The sequence below is a fragment of the Sturnira hondurensis genome, unplaced genomic scaffold (genome assembly GCF_014824575.4).
Source record: "Sturnira hondurensis isolate 20B ecotype Veracruz unplaced genomic scaffold, ASM1482457v3 Scaffold0016663, whole genome shotgun sequence".
In the NCBI taxonomy this organism is placed as follows: domain Eukaryota; kingdom Metazoa; phylum Chordata; class Mammalia; order Chiroptera; family Phyllostomidae; genus Sturnira; species Sturnira hondurensis.
Window position 1 is genome coordinate 4,435,476 of NW_028089294.1, and position 18,942 is coordinate 4,454,417.

General features: G+C 55.1%; 1 protein-coding gene across 1 annotated transcript; it reads left to right on the forward strand.

Moving 5' to 3' along the window:
* Nucleotides 1-49: 49 nt before the first annotated feature.
* On the forward strand, nucleotides 50-17,108 carry ABCG8 (ATP binding cassette subfamily G member 8). The gene is made up of 13 exons (XM_037066577.1): nucleotides 50-327; nucleotides 4,556-4,654; nucleotides 5,861-6,011; nucleotides 9,218-9,456; nucleotides 9,913-10,045; nucleotides 10,152-10,421; nucleotides 12,811-12,973; nucleotides 13,063-13,146; nucleotides 13,991-14,190; nucleotides 14,616-14,692; nucleotides 15,363-15,630; nucleotides 16,566-16,693; nucleotides 16,778-17,108. Exons 1-13 carry the CDS (start codon nucleotides 250-252, stop codon nucleotides 16,913-16,915), a joined length of 2,028 nt encoding a protein of 675 aa, XP_036922472.1. The 5' UTR covers nucleotides 50-249; the 3' UTR covers nucleotides 16,916-17,108.
* The last annotated feature ends 1,834 nt before the right edge of the window (nucleotides 17,109-18,942 follow it).

An 18,942-nucleotide genomic window follows, 5' to 3' on the forward strand; every position in this document is an offset into this window, starting at 1 on the left:
GCCTCCCCAGTGGCAGCACAGGGTTTGGCTGTAGATGCTATTATCTGATGTACCTTTAGCCGAACACATGGCAGAGGGCAGAACACACATCCCGTGTTTGTGGGAGCGTTTGCCAGAGAGGAATGCTGGGAGACAGACAGTGGCTCACCAAACGAGGGCCAGAGGTTGCTCAGCTTTGGGACAGAGAGAAAACACTGGCACTGGCAGGTGACAGCTAAGGTCCAAGGGAATCGGCAGCAAGGGGCGCGGATGCTGCTGGGCTCCATGGCTGAGATGGCCCCGGAGGACACAGGGCTTGGGGTCAGGGCTGCTCCCCAAGATGCCTCGGTGAGTGCTGGGGAGCCACCTCGGTCCGGGTGGGTGGGGTGAGTCGGGCCTCACTTCCCTCCCTCAGGAAACTCTGTCCCACTTGAGTCCCAGGACCATGGGCAGGAGGACTCATTTCCTGGGCATCGGAGGGCTGAGGGATGGGGCAGATTCGGGGGTCTCTGAGACTCCTGGTGGGGGCCTCCAAGGTCACTTCCAGCCCTGGGGTCTGCACTACAGGGAAATGATGTTCTTGCTGGCCCCTTGGGGGGGCCCAGCTTTTACACGTAAGACTCCACCACAGAAATGTGCTCGCACATGCCAGGACTCTGAGGGGTCTCCTTTGTCCGTGTGGCTGTCAAGCTCAGAAGGCCAGTGACAGTAAACTTGTGAGATAGGAGGGCAGGTGGCATTACACAAATACTGAAATTTCTGTTCAAAATATCGCTACAGCAGGCAGAAATCCCAGAGAGCAACTAAGGCCCAGGTGCCAGCCAGGAGCCAAGAGGTTGGGATCCAAGGTTTCTGGCCTTGGACCAAAGTTGGGTTGTGGGTGGGGTTTGCAATGGGAGGCCAAGTGGGAAATTGGAAAGACAACAGGTCTCCACCCTCCACCTTTGCTTCACCCCGCCCCACCCTTCTGTCTTGGCCTGCTCTGGGGAAGAGGAGGCAAAAGACAGGGACCACACGACCAGGAAGGCCCTAAGTTCCCTGGGCTGGCCTTGAGTTGCTGGCTTCAGCCAGGCCCAAGGAACCTAGCACCCCATGGAGCCAGTCACCCCCAAAAAGTGACTCCCCAGAGCCCAGACCGCAGTGCTCACAGCCCGAATAGGATATAAGCTCAGGGACAGCTACCTGTCTGCCTGGAAGGTCTGGAGCCCGTAGCTCGGGAGGCAGAGAGCTGCCTGAAGCCGGCTGTTATTATTTCCAGTTCTCTTTCCTCCGATTCTGTTACTTAAGGTGCCCAGAGAACGAGACGATGAGGGCTGTGTATCATATATTTAGATGTTTTACAGTTATTCATCAAGCTAAGAACTGTTAATTAAAAATAGTTTCTATCCTCTTACCTTCATATACCCTTCCCCCAGTCTGGAATGCCAAGTGCAAATTTAAGAATTCTGGGACTTTGGCCCTGGCTGGGTAGCTCAGTTGGTTAGAGTGTTGTCCCCACACACCAAGGTTGCAGGTTCAATCCCCAGTCAGGGCACATATAGGAATCAACCAATTAATGCATCAATAAGTGGCAAAACAAATCATTGTCTCTCTCTCTCCAGAAATCAATCAATGAAATAAAATAAAAATTCTAAGCCTTCTTGGAGGGACAACTAGCATGTGCTAGCATGGGGAAACCAGCTTTCAGTCTCTACCACAGCCTGTGCCCTGTCTGTGTCCAGCCCCCACTCACATACAACCTCATACACCCCTCCTGCGGGGAACCGCCCACACACTCTGCACAGACAAATGCCCCTCCAGCCTGGGGAGCCCAGTCAGGCAGTACAGGACGGGCCTGGGATGAGGCTCCCATGGCCCTGAGAGTGGGGGTCATTAGCACAGGGAATTTGGGGTCCTGGGTTTCTGGAGTGGCAGTGGTCTTCGCCCGCAGACTCCTTGGTCCATGGGAAGGGTCATGACCAGAGGAGGGTGAGAGGGGCCAAGGCCTCGGGGCAGAGCTGTGAGAGATCTGATCTAGACGTTTGAGAAAAGGCCCCGCTCAGCCCCTCAGCCAAGGGCCAGCTCTGAGAGCTTCCCCAGGCGCAGGCCCTCACCATGTCTCTAGCGGCCCAAGGCAGGGGCTCCTCGTCTTAGGACAAGGACTATGTGCCCTGTGCTCCCTGGTTCCTTCTTCCCTACGCTTCTCACTCAGGAACTTGATCAGAAGTTAATAGAAGGAGAAATTACAGTGTAGCCCAGCAGGAGCCGAGCTGGTTACCTACAAATAAACCCGCTTTTGCTTTTTTGGGTGTCACCTGTCAGAAATTCAAGTGATGTTCTGACAGTCATACTGATTAAGATGTCAGCCGAATAGATATTTAAGTATTTGAAAAATACAGAGAGTTTGTCAAAACCTCAGGAAAAGTCTAACAAATCCTTCCTGGGAGCCAACAAAAATATTTCAAAATGGAACAGAGGCCATAAGTTCTCTTTTTTTCTGGAAGTTGAGCTGCCTGCATTGCTCCCGAAGGCACAGTCCCTCGATGGTGGCCAGGTCTGGGCTGCCCCCGCCTGTCCTGGTGAAGGGGCAGGGGAAGCCAAGGGCAGGGACCCCACACCGCTCTGCTGATGTTTACCCATCTGTCCATCCTGCTGCCTCTTTCCTCTGGGCCCCAGCCCCCCCCACCACCACACCAACCTGCCTGGAAAGGGGAACCCCCAGGCTTGAGATTCCCCTCCACATACTGCTCCAGATTCCAAAATGTCCAACCTGGCCTTTCTCAGCAGCCGGGGAATCTAACCTGGGAGGGCCAGGTGCTATCCACAGACGGGACGCAATCTCTGAGCTAACGCGAGTCTTATCCGTATTGGCTGAGATCCTTCCTGCAGATACTTGCTGTTTAAAAACAGACATACAGGATACGTATTAGCAATTGATAGAATTTCTTATAATGTAACAAAACGGAGAGGTAAGACTGGGCCGTGTGAATGCTGGTGGTGGAGGTGGTGAGAGAGGGTCAGGGCCACGGCCCTGTTGGAATCCAGCAGCTTTCCGATCTGCTCTTCATCTTCTCAGGAGCTTCATTGCCCACCTCTGAGGGGGCCGAGCCCCCCCACCCTCCCCCCACCCCCACATCTGGCTTCTGCCTGGGAGGCCTTAGCAGCTGGGGGGTGTAGGAATCTGAAGTTCTACTCACTGGCTAGCTCTCTCAGTTTGAAAACGTATTTTGAAATATTTCAGGCAGCTCAGTTTAAAGAATAGTGAACCCTCATGAACTCACTGCCAATTATCAAAAGCTCTGAAGCCCGACCCCCACCCCTGTACCCCCATCCCCATGTATTGCTCTCTGTTCCCCCCAAATAGCGCTGCTTCTGCCAAATTAGCTCTTCATCTCTCCCACGTTCTTCTATATCCTTTAAGATCGTTATGGTAATAGTTCTAACTTTAAACAAGGTAGGTAGCTACCGGTCTGCTGTTCCCACAGTCCCCCAGAAATCTGGGGACCACCCGCAGTGGGCCTGCCACTGACTGTCACCTGTATTCACGTCCTCCACTTCCAGGGCTCTGCAGGGTCCTTCCCAAGGACCTCTCACCTCCGCCACCGCAGGGAGGCTCTGACAAGGACTGTCGGGCATTGTTTTCACACGAATCACAAAGTTTTCACCTACAGCACATCGTATACACAGTGAAAATGCACCCCAATGGGGTGTCTCTACACCCGGCCTGCACCGCTCCACCCTCTTCACCTGTCTCATCCACTGGCATCTAAGCTTCGCCAAGGCTCTTTGTCCCACGCCCCGTGCCTGAAGTGTGACATGGGCCCCAGTGAGTGTTCCCGGGCTGCTTGACTGATCGAAGGGATGGGTCTCTGAGGGAAGAAGACGGGAGTCAACAGGAGTTCGTTCTCGAACACACACCTTCCCCTGCACTACAGAAGTGGAGGAAAATGTGAATGCATTCAGAAACAGAAACTTTTACTAGACATGGTTTTGCGGGGTGGGGGTGGGGTGCCTCAATTACATGATTGAATTGATAGAACAGAAGGAATTCAGAACTGCAGATAGTTAACACCACGCAAGGGTATGTGCTGATACCAAAAACATTGATTCGTTCGGTGCCTAGCCACCCCCAGCGATGACAGCGCCACGGTGTTGTCCTCTCACTCGCTGTGTGTGTGAAGTCTGTTTGGCGGGAGGAGCTACTGAGTCAGGTTCAGGGAAGGGCAGTTAGAGGGCGGTTCCCAGCTCAGGTCTTCCCAGAGTGCGGAGGCTCAAGGGGCTCCCTCCGGTCCCAAGACTGCATCTTGTCCATCGGGGGCTGCTTGGGTTCACGTTCCACTGGCCTGCAGAAGAGGTTCTCAGAGGCCCGAGCCGAACTTCAGGGGCACATCCGAAAACTCTCTCTGCAGGCAAGAGTAGATGAGCCCCCTTGAGGTTCCTATTTTCTTGGGAACCCCACTCCCCTAAACCCAGGTTTTGCCAATTCAGGATCTCTGCCACGCCAGCTTCTGCTCTCGCCTGTCAGGGCTCCTCCTCCGCTTCATCCTGTATCCCTCCGCAGCTCCTGAAGTCACCCCCTTGTCGTGCCTCCCTGCAGGGCCTCCAGGACAGTTTGTTCTCTGAAGGTGACAACAGCCTGTACTTCACCTACAGTGGCCAGTCCAACACCTTGGAAGTCCGAGGCCTCAGCTACCAGGTAGAGGCACCCCTAAGAACGAGGTGGGAAGAGCGGGCAGGGAAGGCCAAAGAGTCCCCTAAGAGGGAGGGGAGGGGGCATCTGCTCCCAAAGATGGAGCCCAAGCTGCTGCCCCTGGTGATGGGCCCAAGGACAGCTGAGCCTTCCTACAGCTGCACTTTCTATAGAGGGAGGTTGTGGGGCATGAATAGAGAACAAGGCCTTGGCTAAACCCTGAAGCAAACCGTGTGACCCGATGGGGGGGGGGGATCTCTAAAACTCCTTTTTAATTTTATATTTTGAAATCACTGTAGACTTTTGAAAAGGTTGCAAAAATAGCACAGATTTCCCCAGAGTTCCCATTACCCTTTGTCCCACTCCCCACAATGCAACATCCTGCTTCCCGGCAGCTCAGTTATCAAAACAAAGATGTCAACAGTGGCACCACACTATGGACCAAGCCATGGACTTTATGTAGATAGTTTTCATCTGGGCACCTTTTTTGGGTAAAATGTGCTGTCAGTGGAGCTTATAACAACATTCAGAGTGCAAGGGTCTTTCGGGGACTGTCAGGGACAACCCCCGCCCCAGCCAGATCCAAAGACCCCCCTTTCCCACACCTCCCCAGGGGCAGACCCAGGTGGCCCAGGTGGCATAGGCGGGGGCCTGGGATAGTGAACCTCCAAGGCCCAGTGCCGACTCCCTGTGGAGCCAAGTGGGACAAGCCAATGAAGTCAGGCCACCACCTTTCTCTGTGTTGCCACTCGCTGCCGTGTGCCCCTGAGCAAGCTCCTTAGCTGCTCGGAGCTTTATCTGTAGAGCAGGGATTATAACCGTGCCTGTGTAACAGGTTTGCAGTGGAGATCGAGATAATGCATAGAAATGGCTTACCACAATGCCCTGCGCATAGTCAACAACCGGTACATTATTAGTGCATTACAATTGTTACTGAGTAAGGCAGCATCATCTTACTTCAAGTCGTATTTTTTTTCCTGTTCTGTTATTACACGTGTTTTCCACATGTTATCTTCATGAAGGCTTAGAAATGGCAGCTTCAGGTTCTTGACTTGGGGGGGCTCCAGCCTCCGAGTCTGGGAGGCCCAGGTGGGGAGCCCCTGGGGCCTGTGGCGTGTCAGCAGGGCTGCCTGCTGTAGCGAGCTGCACAGAAGCTGCTGGAGCTCCTGAGCCATTCAGCTCTCTGAGGAGCCTTCTGCTGTCTCCCCACAGGTGGACGCGGCCTCCCAGGTGCCTTGGTTTGAGCGGCTGGCTCAGTTCAAGATGCCTTGGACATCTCGCAAGGACTCGTGCGAGCAGGGCATCCAGAACCTGAGCTTCAAAGTGAGGAGTGGGCAGATGCTGGCCATCATAGGGAGCTCAGGTACTGCTAGGGGCAGAGAGTGGGGCAGTGGGACGCAGAATGGCCCTCAAACAAATGGGGGCTTCCCATAGAACCCTTCACTGCCCAGTGCAGTACTCTGGCAGAGCATCTGAGAACACAGGTTCTGGGTCAGACAGACCTGGGTTGCGTTTTCTGCTCCTCCATCAACCAGCTCTCAGGTGGTCACTGAGACTCGCTGGAGAGGAAGGAGGGGCGTGCCCCTCACAGCTGCAGCCAGAGGTCCTGCCTGTGACGCCTGGGTGGAGACAAGGCAGAAATCTTCCCAAGATCACCAGGCAGCTTCAGAATGGAACGATCTTTTCAGGGGGCTCCTCTGCCACCATTGCATTCATGGTTCCCCACAGTCAGGTTCCCGGATTCGCAGGGTCAGACATTGAGTAGACACAGCCCCTCCAAGTCTGAGCGCAGCCTCCCACCACACGCGCAGACCAGGTCCTGAGAGGGCCTCCAGCAGCCCCGTCCGCAGGCCAGACTCGGAACTGCAGGACCCCGGGGCTGCAGGGGGCTTGGAGAGCAGAGGTAGTCCCTGTCGCTGTCCTCGCCTTTCCTCTCCTTACTTGTTTGGAAGCTTTTAAATTATCTAGCCCTCCATATTTCTAGAGTGTCTTCCCCAGCCCCTACACACACATGTGTGCACACACACAAACACACAGCCTGAGCATGTCCGTTTTAGGCAGACCTGGAGCTGGAACCTTGGTCTCCTGATTGTGAGCTCAGAGTGAGGCGTTTCTGCCTCGAATACTGTGACAGACAGCCCTTTAGCCCTTTAATTAATCATTTCCAGATTAGTCCACTTTTTGGACATCTGCTCCAGACTTTTACAGTCTTCCCATAGGGAAGTTCTGTTTATTGTCTAACCAAAGATCAGCTGTGTGTGAATGCACTTTGTAACTGGCACAGCCACACACACCAAGTCCCACCTGCATGGTCCTGTCCCTGCAATTCTGATCCAAGCAAGAAAAAGTCTCTACTTCAGAAGAATCTAGGAGACAGAGGGGGCCTTACCCGGTCCTTCCACACAGCCTTAGTGTCATCGTGGTTCACCCCCCCTACCCCCACCCCGTGCTGTCAGCCCCCTGTGCCCCTCAGGAAAGGCTCTGGGTCCTCTGACCCCCCGCTCAGTGTGTTCAGCTTCAGGTTTACTTGGCTGAAATTTTTAAGATGATTTCCCAGAAAGTTTTTTTGTAGTACTTCCTGTGACTGTCACTCCATTCTCACACACACAAAATTCTGGTCCTAATGCCAAAAAAATAATAAAATCAAACGGCCTCAGGCATTTGAGCTACACCCACTGAAGCAGCAGCTCACGGGTGTTCGCCACTGAGATTCCAGCCATTTCATGAGGGTCCTGAGTCCCGGGTGTTTTTTCCTGGCTCCCGAGGCGCTGGGAAGGCCACCTACCCCTCTCCCAAAGGCTCATTTAGGAAACGTGGCCTTTCCCCTCCCTGGGTGGGAGTCCCACAGTCCCTGCGAATGTTGCCCAACACCCACCCCCACCATGCTCCCAGAGACTGGAGCTGATGTCGAAGCTGAGCAGAGCACAGGGCCAGGGCCCACCTCTCTGGCTTCTCTCCCGGTATTTTGCTCCATTTAAGTTCCCAGGTGAGAGGTCAGAGGGCACCTGCCAACCTGGCCACTGGGAGAAACTGCAGTAACCCCGGAGTGGGGTCACCAGGAGTCAAATGCCCATAACAGACCTGAGAAAAACTTTCTTTCTCTTTACTTTTATTTTTATTTCTTGGTGGAGGCTCTTGCCTATAAGCCCTGGAGCAGGTGACCCTCACCATCTGGGGTGCAGGGCCTGGCAGTACCCAGAGAATCTGGCTTCCTGAGCCTTGCACAAAGAAGGAACGCATCACAAGACCCCTAGTTCTCAGGAACCTTGACGGAGGTTCGCCCAGGAGGCAGTAGGAAGGGCCCTTTTCTATACGGAAAACCTGTGTTTCTCTGCAGACGGATCCCTGGGGGAGCTTCCCAATGCTTGTCTTTTGCACAGGGGCCATGGGGTTGCCTGCGGGAGGCACGGGGCTCGTGGCAGCGTGCTCCATGGTGTACACGGGCACCTNTTCCTGAGCCTTGCACAAAGAAGGAACGCATCACAAGACCCCTAGTTCTCAGGAACCTTGACGGAGGTTCGCCCAGGAGGCAGTAGGAAGGGCCCTTTTCTATATGGAAAACCTGTGTTTCTCTGCAGAAGGATCCCTGGGGGAGCTTCCCAATGCTTGTCTTTTGCACAGGGGCCATGGGGTTGCCTGCGGGAGGCACGGGGCTCGTGGCAGCGTGCTCCATGGTGTACACGGGCACCTTCCTGGTGTAGAAACAACTTGGCAGATTTGCTCTCTGAAAGGAATTTGGAGTAGAGAAACCGAAACCCGACCTGGGGGAAGGGGTTGGAGCGCCTCCTAGCCTGTCTGCAAGAGGCATCTGGGCCCAGGGCCATTCTCTGTCACAGCCCGACAGCTGTCCCAGAGCCTCTGCGCAGGAAGTGACACACCCTTCCCAGATCGATAGTAATTGCTGTGTCGTTCCAGAAGAATGATGGTGTTAATTTATGCGCCATGGACACCTCCCCGCTTTTTAGAGTAACAAGTGTTAGTGATAAAATAAGGGCATGTAAAAGGTGGGAAGGAACTCAGAACTCAGTGTACTCACGTGCCCTGTCGTTTTTAAATCATTTCCACATCTGTACCTTCTGTTTTTTCCTCCCTTATTTTTGAAAATAGATGGACTTTTGCATTTTTAAAAGACGCCCTGTTCATTCTCCAACTCAGTCCTTCCCACAAAGTCAGCTTGAATGGTGACACTGTGGGTACATCTGTCAGCCCAAAATAGTGATGCTTCGCGGGGCAATTAACACCAGCCTTGCTTTTGAGGGACAGGATAGGCCCTGCAGGCCAGGCAGGCCATCCTTCTCCCAGTGGCAGAACTGGCCTCCACCCCTGGCCTCCACCACCAGCACCAGTGAGCTGCCAGCGCCCAGAGGGCACTCCGCTTGGCTGTGGGCCCCGAGCCCCAGCTGCTGGGGCCGTCCCACCCAGGGCTGAGTGTTGTGCAGCTTCCCTAGGACAGGTCACTTCTGCAAGGACAGAGCAGCCCAGGGTAGCCGGAGACTGCGCAGGCAGCAGCGGCATCCAGGCTGGCCCCTCAGGACCCCGGGTCTTAGGACGCCTCTGGGGGCTCCGCAGGCTGCGGGAGAGCCTCTCTGCTGGACGTGATCACGGGGCGAGGCCATGGCAGCAAAGTGAAGTCAGGCCACGTCTGGATCAACGGGCAGCCCAGCACGCCGCAGCTGGTGAGGAAGTGCGTGGCCCACGTGCGCCAGCACGACCAGCTGCTCCCCAACCTGACCGTCCGCGAGACCTTGGCTTTCGTGGCCCAGCTGCGCCTGCCCAGAGCCTTCTCCCAGGCCCAGCGCAACAAAAGGGTAACTAACGGACCCTGGGGACCCCCAAAGTTGTGACGTCCTCCCCCGCTGACTCAGGCCCCAGCTCACCACCGTCCACCTGGAAAATCCCACTCCATGTGCAGCCCTGCCCTTCAGTTGTCCTTTGAAGCCCCGTGGCCCTTGGGCCAGTTGGTTCCCCTCACGGCAGGTGACAAAATGTGGGATGAGTGTGTGTTCACCTGTGCTGTGGTCCTTCATGTGAGCAGGGAGCCCACCTGTCTTGTCCTGAGACAAGGCCTCGTTCCCAACACATGCAGAGCCCATGACAACTGCTCAGGCAGCGTGGGCCGGTCAGGGGACAGGCGTGGACCAGGGAGATGAAGGCTGGAGTGTTACACCCATCCAGAGGACCAGCTGGTTTGATATCGGGGGCAGACTATGTCAGGGAAGCCCACGGAGGCGGCCTCGGAAGCCCTGGACCCCTCCCGTCCTCAGGTGGATGACGTGATCGCGGAGCTGCGGCTGCGGCAGTGCGCCAACACTCCAGTGGGGAACACCTGTGTGCGGGGGGTGTCAGGGGGCGAGCGGCGGAGAGTCAGCATTGGGGTGCAGCTTCTGTGGAACCCAGGTGAGGGGTGCCGGGCGGGCATGAGGGGGCCCGTGTCGCCCACCTGGCTTGGCCGGGTCCATCCAGAGACTTGCCGACTTACCAGGCTCCTCTCTCTGTTGGGAAGGAATCCTCGTTCTGGATGAACCCACCTCTGGGCTCGACAGCTTCACAGCCCACAACCTGGTGAAAACCCTGTCCAGGCTGGCCAAAGGCAACCGGCTGGTGCTCATCTCCCTCCACCAGCCTCGGTCAGACATCTTCCGGCTGTTCGACTTGGTCCTTCTGATGGCGTCTGGCGTCACCATCTACTTGGGGGCAGCCCAGCACATGGTCCAGTATTTCACAGCGGTCGGCCACCCCTGTCCTCGCTATAGCAACCCTGCCGACTTCTACGGTGAGCCAGCTGGGCCTGAGACCCGGTGCACGGGGCTCCCCAGGGCTTGGTGGAAAGACTCAGGAGAGCGGGACTGAGGATGGAGGTGGGCCGACTGGGTCAGCTTGCCAAGCTGGAGATGAGAAAAGCAGCTTCTGGCATAGCCTCCCTCGTGCGCACAACAGATAAGACACTGGGATGCTCCAAGCTGGAGGGGACGTAACGACCCAAGAGAGTTTGGATCAATTTCCAGAATTGTGTTTATTTAGACTCTACATAGAAACAGGATATTTGAGATTGGGGAGCCTCCAGAAAGACCTTAAAGCTGCACCCACAGAGACAGGGAGCCCCCAGCCACGGTGGCGTAGGGCCCAGGGTGCAGGCCAGCTCAGGGCCTTTGTGGTGGCCTCGGCCAATGAATCTCTAGGCAGAAAAATTGCTCCATCAGCACCAGAGATGCCTTTCTGCTTGAGGGCCTGAGCTCTCAGCATTTGGCCCTCGGGGGAAACGTGGACCTGTCCTTCTTCCTGTGGGCACAGCTGCCTTTCCAGGTGCCTGCTCTGGAAGCAGGTGCCCGGACCCTGACGCTGAAGAGCATGGTGGCTGTCGGACGGGCTTCGCAGGTGCATGGGGTTGGGGAGCAGCTGCCTTTCTTATAGGTAGTTGGAACCCCAGCCTTCCTCCCTGGAGAGCCTGGTGCAGCAAGCCTGGTGACAGGCACCATCTCCTTGAGGGCAGACACGGGACCCAAAGGCACCCCCTCACAAAAGGGTGTCCCTTTGACCCTCGAAGCCCTGCCAGGCCAAGGTCATCTGCATCCTCACAAATGAGAAGGCAGGAACCCAAAGAGTTAAACCCCTTGCATAGTCATAAGGTGCAGAACTGGGATTCCCAGATGGTGCTCTGGCCCCCGCCCTGCCTCCTGGCCCTACTGCCTGCTCCCTCTCCCCAGTACCCACCCTCAAGCCCTCCTCTAGGACGGCATGCTCTCTACCCACCAGCCCTCAACCTGTGTGAACTCATATAGAGCTCACCCTTGCTCCCCGCACTGGCCAGCCTGGCTTTGGGCCAGTGTGTCACCTCTGGCTAGCCGTTCCCACGTGAAGGTTCAGAGGGCGCCTGCCAACCTGGCCACTGGGAGAAACTGCAGTAACCCCAGAGTGGGGTCACCAGGAGTCAAATGCCCATAACAGACCTGAGAAAAACCTTCTTTTTTCTTTACTTTTAATTTAATTTTTTGGGGGGTGGAGGCTCTTGCCTATAAGCCCTGGAGCTGGTAACCCTGACCATCTGGGGTGGTCAGGGACCGGTGGTACTCAGAGAATCTGGCTTTCTGAGCTCCCGCCTGGCACAAAGAGGGGACACATCACAATTTATAAGACCCCTCCCAGACATTATTCGTCTTTGAGAGGTACCATGAGAATGGGAGGAGTGGCCCTGGCTGGTGCAGCGCAGTGGATTGAGCGCCAGACTGCTAAGCAGAGGGTTGCTGGTTCAATTTACATTTAGGGCACATGCCTGGGTCGCAGGCCAGGTTCCCAGCTGGGGGCGCTTGAGAGGCAACCACACATTGATATTTCTTTCCCTCTCTCCCTCCCTTCCCCTCTCTCTAAAAATAAGTTTTAAAAATCTTTTTAAAAAAAGAAAAGAAAATGGGAGGAGGGAAGAAGAGTAATTGAGGGGTAACCCCTCAACACCAAGGGAGAAGTGGGGGAGACCGGGCGGGGCTGGGCCGGGAAGGCCTTGCCTCTGAGGGGGAGGGGTGCCTTTCCAGCACTGCGGTGGCCCTGTAAGAGAAGGCCTGTGGCCTGGGGCCCAGGTATCCCCACAGGGTAACGTGGAGGTGGGAGGCAGTGGGCCTGGCTCTCCAACTTGTCATGCCGGCTCCCTTCCCTGGGGACAGAGAGGATTTTATTTATAGTTGGTGAGATTCTGGCACCCCCAGCTAAAACGTTCTTCCCATTTGGTCAGGATGCTTCAAAAGCCAAATTACTAATCTACAGGGAGAACTAGCACTCCCCAGGGGGCCAGACTGCTCAGCCTGGCCCTGGCCAGCTCACCTGGCCAGTCCTCCTGGGAGGCTGAGTCCTCACCACAAGCTGCTTGGACAGCTGGAGTTGGAGCCACGGCAGAACTGTGCCGTGGCCTTTGAACCTGAGGGTCCAATGCCTCCTTCTTTGTCCCAAGTCCCTGTCACAAGCCTGGTTGTGGGCCTGGGGGTCAGCACCCACAGGCCCTCCTCTGTGGCCCCTTTCCGGGTCCACCAGCCCTCGCCCTGAGGCAGGCTTCCCAGAGATGCGGCCAGGCCCCGCAGAGTGGAGCCGGCCCTCTCTGCCCTCTCCGGGCTGACCTCCCCTGGGAGCACATGCGGGGAGCAGGTCGCCCATAGCCCCACATCCTCTGCCTACAGTGGACCTGACCAGCATAGACAGGCAGAGCAGAGAGCAGGAAGTGGCCACCACGGAGAAGGCACAGTCACTTGCAGCCTTGTTTCGGGAAAAAGTACGGGACTTCAATGACTTCGTGTGGAGAGCGGAGGCCAGGGAGCCAGGCGTGGGCACTTGTTCGAAGAGGTGAGGCAGGCCGGGTGGCTCAGGGTGGAGAGGGCCCTTCCGAAGGTGGCCACCCCCATGCCCCCATGACGCACTCTCCGTCCTCACAGCCTGGTCCTCCCAAGGAACACGGAGCACCCCCTGACTCCCACGGAGCTGCCTGGCCCCATGCAGCAGTTCACCACGCTGATCCGGTAACTGTCTGCCGCCTCATCACCCACCCCCTCCCCACCCCGGAAGTCTCGTATCTAATTGAGCCCTTTCCATCTAAAGTGAATTCGAAGGAGGGACTGAAATTTGAAGTGAATTTAAAGAGGTAAATCATTGGAAAAAAACCAGCATCACCAAGACAGCACTGGCCCTCCCTTGTGACACCGAGCATCCCTGTAACTTTTACTCTGTAAACAAAATCAAAATATCCTTAATGGCCAGGCGGTCATAGAAATCTCAAGGGAGCCAGAGGCCAGTTTTGGTGTGAGCCTTTCTAGGTGTTTCCATGCACATAGATGGGGTTATATTCTGCCTATTTTTCTTTGTTCCAGGGTCATACTTTGCATATTGTTCTTTGTTCTGTAATCATTTTGGAGAGCTTTAGGGGGAAGGGTTGCTTAGCACCTTGACTCCCCGTCTGGTCAGACATTCCAACCTGGCCGTAATTCATCTACCTGCTGATTCCATTGCTAATTCTGTGCTGATGGCCAGACTCTTTCAGGCTGTTGCGGTTACAAGTAACTCTAGCCTACATCTCTGTACATCCCTCCTTCCCTCTGTACATGTCTGGTGAGTTATTTCCTCAGGATGGCTTCTTTAGGTAAAATCGTAGGGCAGATACTTCAATGAGAAAAGTAACATGATCCTTTACTGAGTATTGCTCGTGAGATGGACACTTTCACCAGTGGGCTCGCCTGATACCCACAGCGGATCTGTGAAGTGGTCACAGATGAGAACAACGAGCATTACTGAGACGGAATGGCATGGCCAAGGTCACAAGACAGGCGTTTGTTGTGCCCTTGACACCTGTTTCTTTTGTTTTTTAAGTCGTCAGATTTCCAACGACTTTCGAGACCTCCCAACCCTGCTCATCCACGGGGCGGAGGCCTGCCTCATGTCCCTGATCATCGGGTTCCTCTACTACGGCCACGGGGCTGTCAAGCTCTCCTTCATGGACACGGCGGCCCTTTTGTTCATGATCGGAGCCCTCATCCCCTTCAACGTGATCCTGGACGTCATCGCCAAATGTGAGTGTCCACGGCTCCCAGTGAGCCACCTGGCGCAGCCAGAACGCACGGCATCAGCCGCCCTTGGAACTGGTCCAGAGCCCGCCTGCCGGGCTCTGAGTGCCCGGGGAAAACACGTTCACTGAGTAATGTCACCATGATCGTGACTTAAAAGATCATTGCTTTCAAAGTTCACCCATGAATATTAGTATGCAAATGAAGGCAAATTACCAAGGAGTCGTAGGCATTCCTCTCCTTGCAGGATTTATACTTGACAGCACCGCACAAGTCACAGAGTCACAAACATCTAAACCAGGGCAGTTTTACTCAAGTTTTTAAAAAATAGAGGACATTTAGGCACTCTAACTACTTTTAATTTGTACTGGGAGAGCCTAGGAAACAGAAACGCTGTGCATTAACCTCACTTTCTTGCTCTCCCATTTTAGGCCACTCAGAGAGGGCGATGCTTTACTATGAACTGGAAGACGGGCTGTACACCGCTGGGCCGTACTTCTTTGCCAAGGTGACTGGTTGGGGCTGAGAATGAGTGACGGCCCCGGGCGCAGGGTGGGGGCAGAGAAAGTTGTGCCACATTGTACAGAAATTAGAGAAGCCTTTTGTCGAACCACCTGTAGATGCCACCTTCCCTAGGGCGCTTTCAGAGACTTGATATATTTTTTCTAAACACTTACTAGAAGGTCAGGACTGTGGACCAAGAAAGACACTTTCCGGTCAGCAGAAACCTCAAAAAGAAAAAGTGGGAAACCTGTAGCATACGTCACCTCTCCAGTCCCACCACGTGCCCTGGAGCAAGTTGGGCAGGAGTTACTATTCTCACTGAAAGGAAGTGCAGGCTCAGAGAGGTTACATGGCTGTCTCAAGGCCACACAGCTGCAAGGCTCAGGCAGAAACCGGGCAGTGGGAACTTGAAACCAGGTCTTAGGGGGCAGATACCCGCTGGGAAAACTGCACTGACCTGCCTCGGAGGGAGCACATGGTATCTGCAGGGGAAGCCAGCAGTGAGCCTGGGCTCGAGTATCCCACACACCCCCCACCACCTGCTGCAGCCTGAGCATCCCTGGGAGGGAAGGTTAGCAGCTCGGGGGGCGGGGGTTGCTCTCTTTAGCCGTCCATAAAGAATAGCAGCCAACAAAACATTGGCTCCACATCCTTGCAAAGGCTGCTCTTTGCAGATCCTTGGGGAGCTCCCGCAGCACTGTGCCTACACCATCATCTACGGGATGCCCACCTACTGGCTGGCCAGCCTGCGCCCGGGCCCCGAGCCCTTCCTGCTGCACTTCCTGCTGGTGTGGCTGGTGGTCTTCTGCTGCAGGGTCATGGCCCTATGTGCCGCCGCCCTGCTCCCCACCTTCCACGCGTCCTCTTTCTTCGGCAACGCTCTCTACAACTCCTTCTACCTGACCGGGGGCTTCGTGATAAGCTTGAACAACCTGTGGACAGGTGAGGCTTGCTCCCCTCACCCGGTCAAGCTGTTTAAGGCCTTCTGTGGCTGAGGCCTGCTTTGGGCTGGAGATAAGAACTCCCCATTTAGGTCCAATTCAAGGAGCAGGCGCCCCGGCCAGCTGTGCTGCGTTCCAAGGGATTAACGCCACAAGGGGGTGTGGATGGCACTTTTTGATAAACCCCAGCTGACACCCAGAAGTCACCCTTGACTGTCCCTCACCCTGCACATCACCAGTGAGCCAGGTCCATTCTGCCTCCCAAGTCTTTCTGAAATGTACTGTTGCCCTATCCCCTGGCCCTGGTCTTATCCCCTGACCCTAGGCCAACGCAATAGCCTTGTCTCTGTACACTGGTCCCTCCACAGCCTTCTCAGCCCTCACCTGTGTGGAGTGAGCTTTTGAAGGGCGAATCCATGACCGGCTGGGGGGGGGGGGGCGCAGCTGCTCACTCCCTGCTGCCTCGCCCAGCTCTTCGGAAGCTCCCACACCACACGCTCCTCTCTCTGCCAGGCCTTTCCTGACCCACCAGGCAGGATTCAGCTTCCTCCTCCTCCCCTCAGCATCACACCTCCACGGGGGTCAGGACACAGACACAGACTCTCTAGTTTGGGGCTGCTGAGTCTCCACAGTGCATCAGCTCTGGGGGGCTGAGCATGTGCCGGATACGGACCCCTCATTACTACTCTGCCGTCATTAGGGACCAACATGGGGTGACCCTGCAGCCGCTCCCCGGCCCCACCTTCCCCTCAGTCTCCTGTCCCAGTCCCCGTCCCGAGCTGCCTCTCTGCCCTTTCACCTTTGGTCCCCTCTCCTCCCTGCTGCCTCAGGAGATTCCTTGCCCAGGGACACAGCTCCCACAACCCTCTCCCCAGGGCGCTTCGCAGGGAGCAAGGGGCTAGCCCGTGGGAATGATGTGTCTCTTGCTGTTCTCAGTACCTGCCTGGATTTCCCAAGTGTCCTTCCTCCGGTGGTGTTTCGAAGGGCTGATGCAGATTCAGTTTAAAGGGCAAATTTACCACCTGGCGGTCGGCAACCTCACCATCCCTGTCCCGGGAGACAAAGTAAGTAGCCAAGGCCTTGGACTCCCCGTACATGGCATCCATCTGAGCATCTTCTCAAGGAGCTCCTGATGTCTGTGTCTCCAGGTCCTCAGCTCTATGCACCTGGACTCCTACCCGCTCTACGCCATTTACTTCATCCTCATCGGCATCAGCGGTTGCTTCATGGCCCTGTACTTTGTGTCCTTAAAGTTCATCAAACAGAAACCAAGTCGAGACTGGTGATGCACGCCCAGCCTCCTGTCCACTGGTGGGGGACTTGAGTAGACCCTTCCATTGCACTCCCCTCCCCGAAAGGAGCCCCTTCCCAGGCCTGAGAAGAGTGTGGAGTCAGCTGCTCAGCTACATCCGGCCCACAGTGCTGCAGTGGCACCACTTGGCCACAGGATGGCAGTAGAATAAAGACAGTCGAAAGGGATTTCTGCTCTCTGGTCAGAGCCCAGATTGCTTGGAATGTGAAAGCCTTACTACAACGTTGCTAATTTATTCCTTTTGATACACATTTATATAGGCAACTCAATACAGGATGGAAGCCAGTTAGGTAGGAATCAAGTAACTAGGACATGCAAGACTTTTCTTTATTGTGTGTTCACCACCCCAATCCTCCTTCCATCACCATTTGTCCCTGCTTTACCCTCTTCTATCTCCCCCACCCTTCCCTCTGGTAATCACCATACTGGTGTCTGTGTCTGTGTGGGGGGTTTTGGCTTAAATCCTTCACCTTTTTCACCCAGCTCCCCATCCCCTTCCCCTGACAGCTGTCAGTCTGCTCTCTGCATTTGTGAGTCTCTTTCTGTTTTGTTCATTAGTTAATTTGGTTCATTAGATGCCACATATAAGCGAAACCACATGGTATTTGTCTTTGACTGACTGGCTTGTTTCACTTAGCACAATGCTCTCCAGGTCCATCCATGCTGTCACCAAAGGTAAGATCTCCTTCTTTTTTTATGGCCGAGTAGGTTTCCACTGTGAAAATGTACCACTGCTTTTTTATCCATTCATCTACTGATGGGCACCCGAGCTGCTTCAGAACTATGCAAGGATCGACAGGGCTCAGAGGAACCGAAAACGTAACAGCGAGTGGAATGTTAGCCTCCCCCTGCAGAGTCCCCAAGCTCTGCAATGAGCCGCTCTCTACACGGAAAGGACCTAAAACCTGCCAGTGAGATGCTACCCTTTTCGTGTGGGGCCATGGACTCCAAAGCCAAACTGAATAGTGAAAAATTTATTGAGTACCTACTCTGAGCCAGGTACAAAACAAAACACTTCATGTCAATGACATTCACTTCTCAAAGTAAGCTTTGTGGTGGGCAGTATCCCATTTTTATAGATGAGGAAACTGAGGCACAGACAAGTTTAGTTTGCTAAGTAAGGTTACCCAGCTGCTATGTGGTGGAGTCCCATCTGAAAAGCCCTTTAGAGGTTAGAAGGCAAGGCCCGGGCCACAGAAAGGCTTGGAATCTTAGGAACATTCTGGAAGGTGAAGAGTTTCATAGAGGCTGTGTCAGCTCAACCGGGTCTCTTACGGTTGTATCTCCCTGGCCCCAGCTGGGTCTCACGGCCAGCCCTGGGCTCTCACATGCTTCTTGTCTCAGCATTGGGGACCGTGTGACCCAACACAGGAGCACGGAGAGCAGGGAGGGCATTGTTCCGAAAGGAAAGCCAGGGTCTGCAACCAAGAGAGGGGGTGAGGCGAGTGTATTGGAGACAACACTGTTCACCTCACGTCCCCTGGCCAGCAGCACGGGCGTCGCCTCGGGCCCCGCCCAGGCCCTCTGAGCCAGAATCTGCATCTTAGGAAGATCCCTGGGTGATCTGTGTGCACATCTGAATGCGAGGAGCTGCGCTCTTTTACGGCACAACCTCCAGATATTCGTGTCATTGCCTCGTAATCGCAGCCATCAGACGGGCAGACCGGATTCAAGGTTCACATGCTGCCCCGGCAACGTCCTTCACAGCCAAGGGTCCAGCTCAGGATCAAGTGTCAGGCTAGTGGACAGTTCTCTGTGGTCTCCTTCAGTTTACCACACCCCTCAGCTTTCCTTAACTTTCCTGGCCTTGACACACACAGGTTTCACAGGCTAGCTTTCGATTTGGATTTATCTGGTATATTTGGGGGTTTAAACCGAGGCCACGCCCCTTTGGCGCTATACCGCAGCACTGCCTCCTAGCAGGTGATTGCAGTTTGTCCCCTTTTTTATGACACTCTCCTTGATCCCCGGAGGAAAGGGGTGTGCCAGGCTTCCGCACAG

Bases quoted from the DNA above. Each gene is read 5' to 3' on its own strand.
- ABCG8 (XM_037066577.1), top strand. From the start codon at position 250: ATGCTGCTGGGCTCCATGGCTGAGATGGCCCCGGAGGACACAGGGCTT. The intron at 328-4,555 runs GTGAGTGCTGGG...GCCTCCCTGCAG, and splicing joins CTGCTCCCCAAGATGCCTCG to GGCCTCCAGGACAGTTTGTT. The intron at 6,012-9,217 runs GTACTGCTAGGG...GGGGCTCCGCAG, and splicing joins GGCCATCATAGGGAGCTCAG to GCTGCGGGAGAGCCTCTCTG.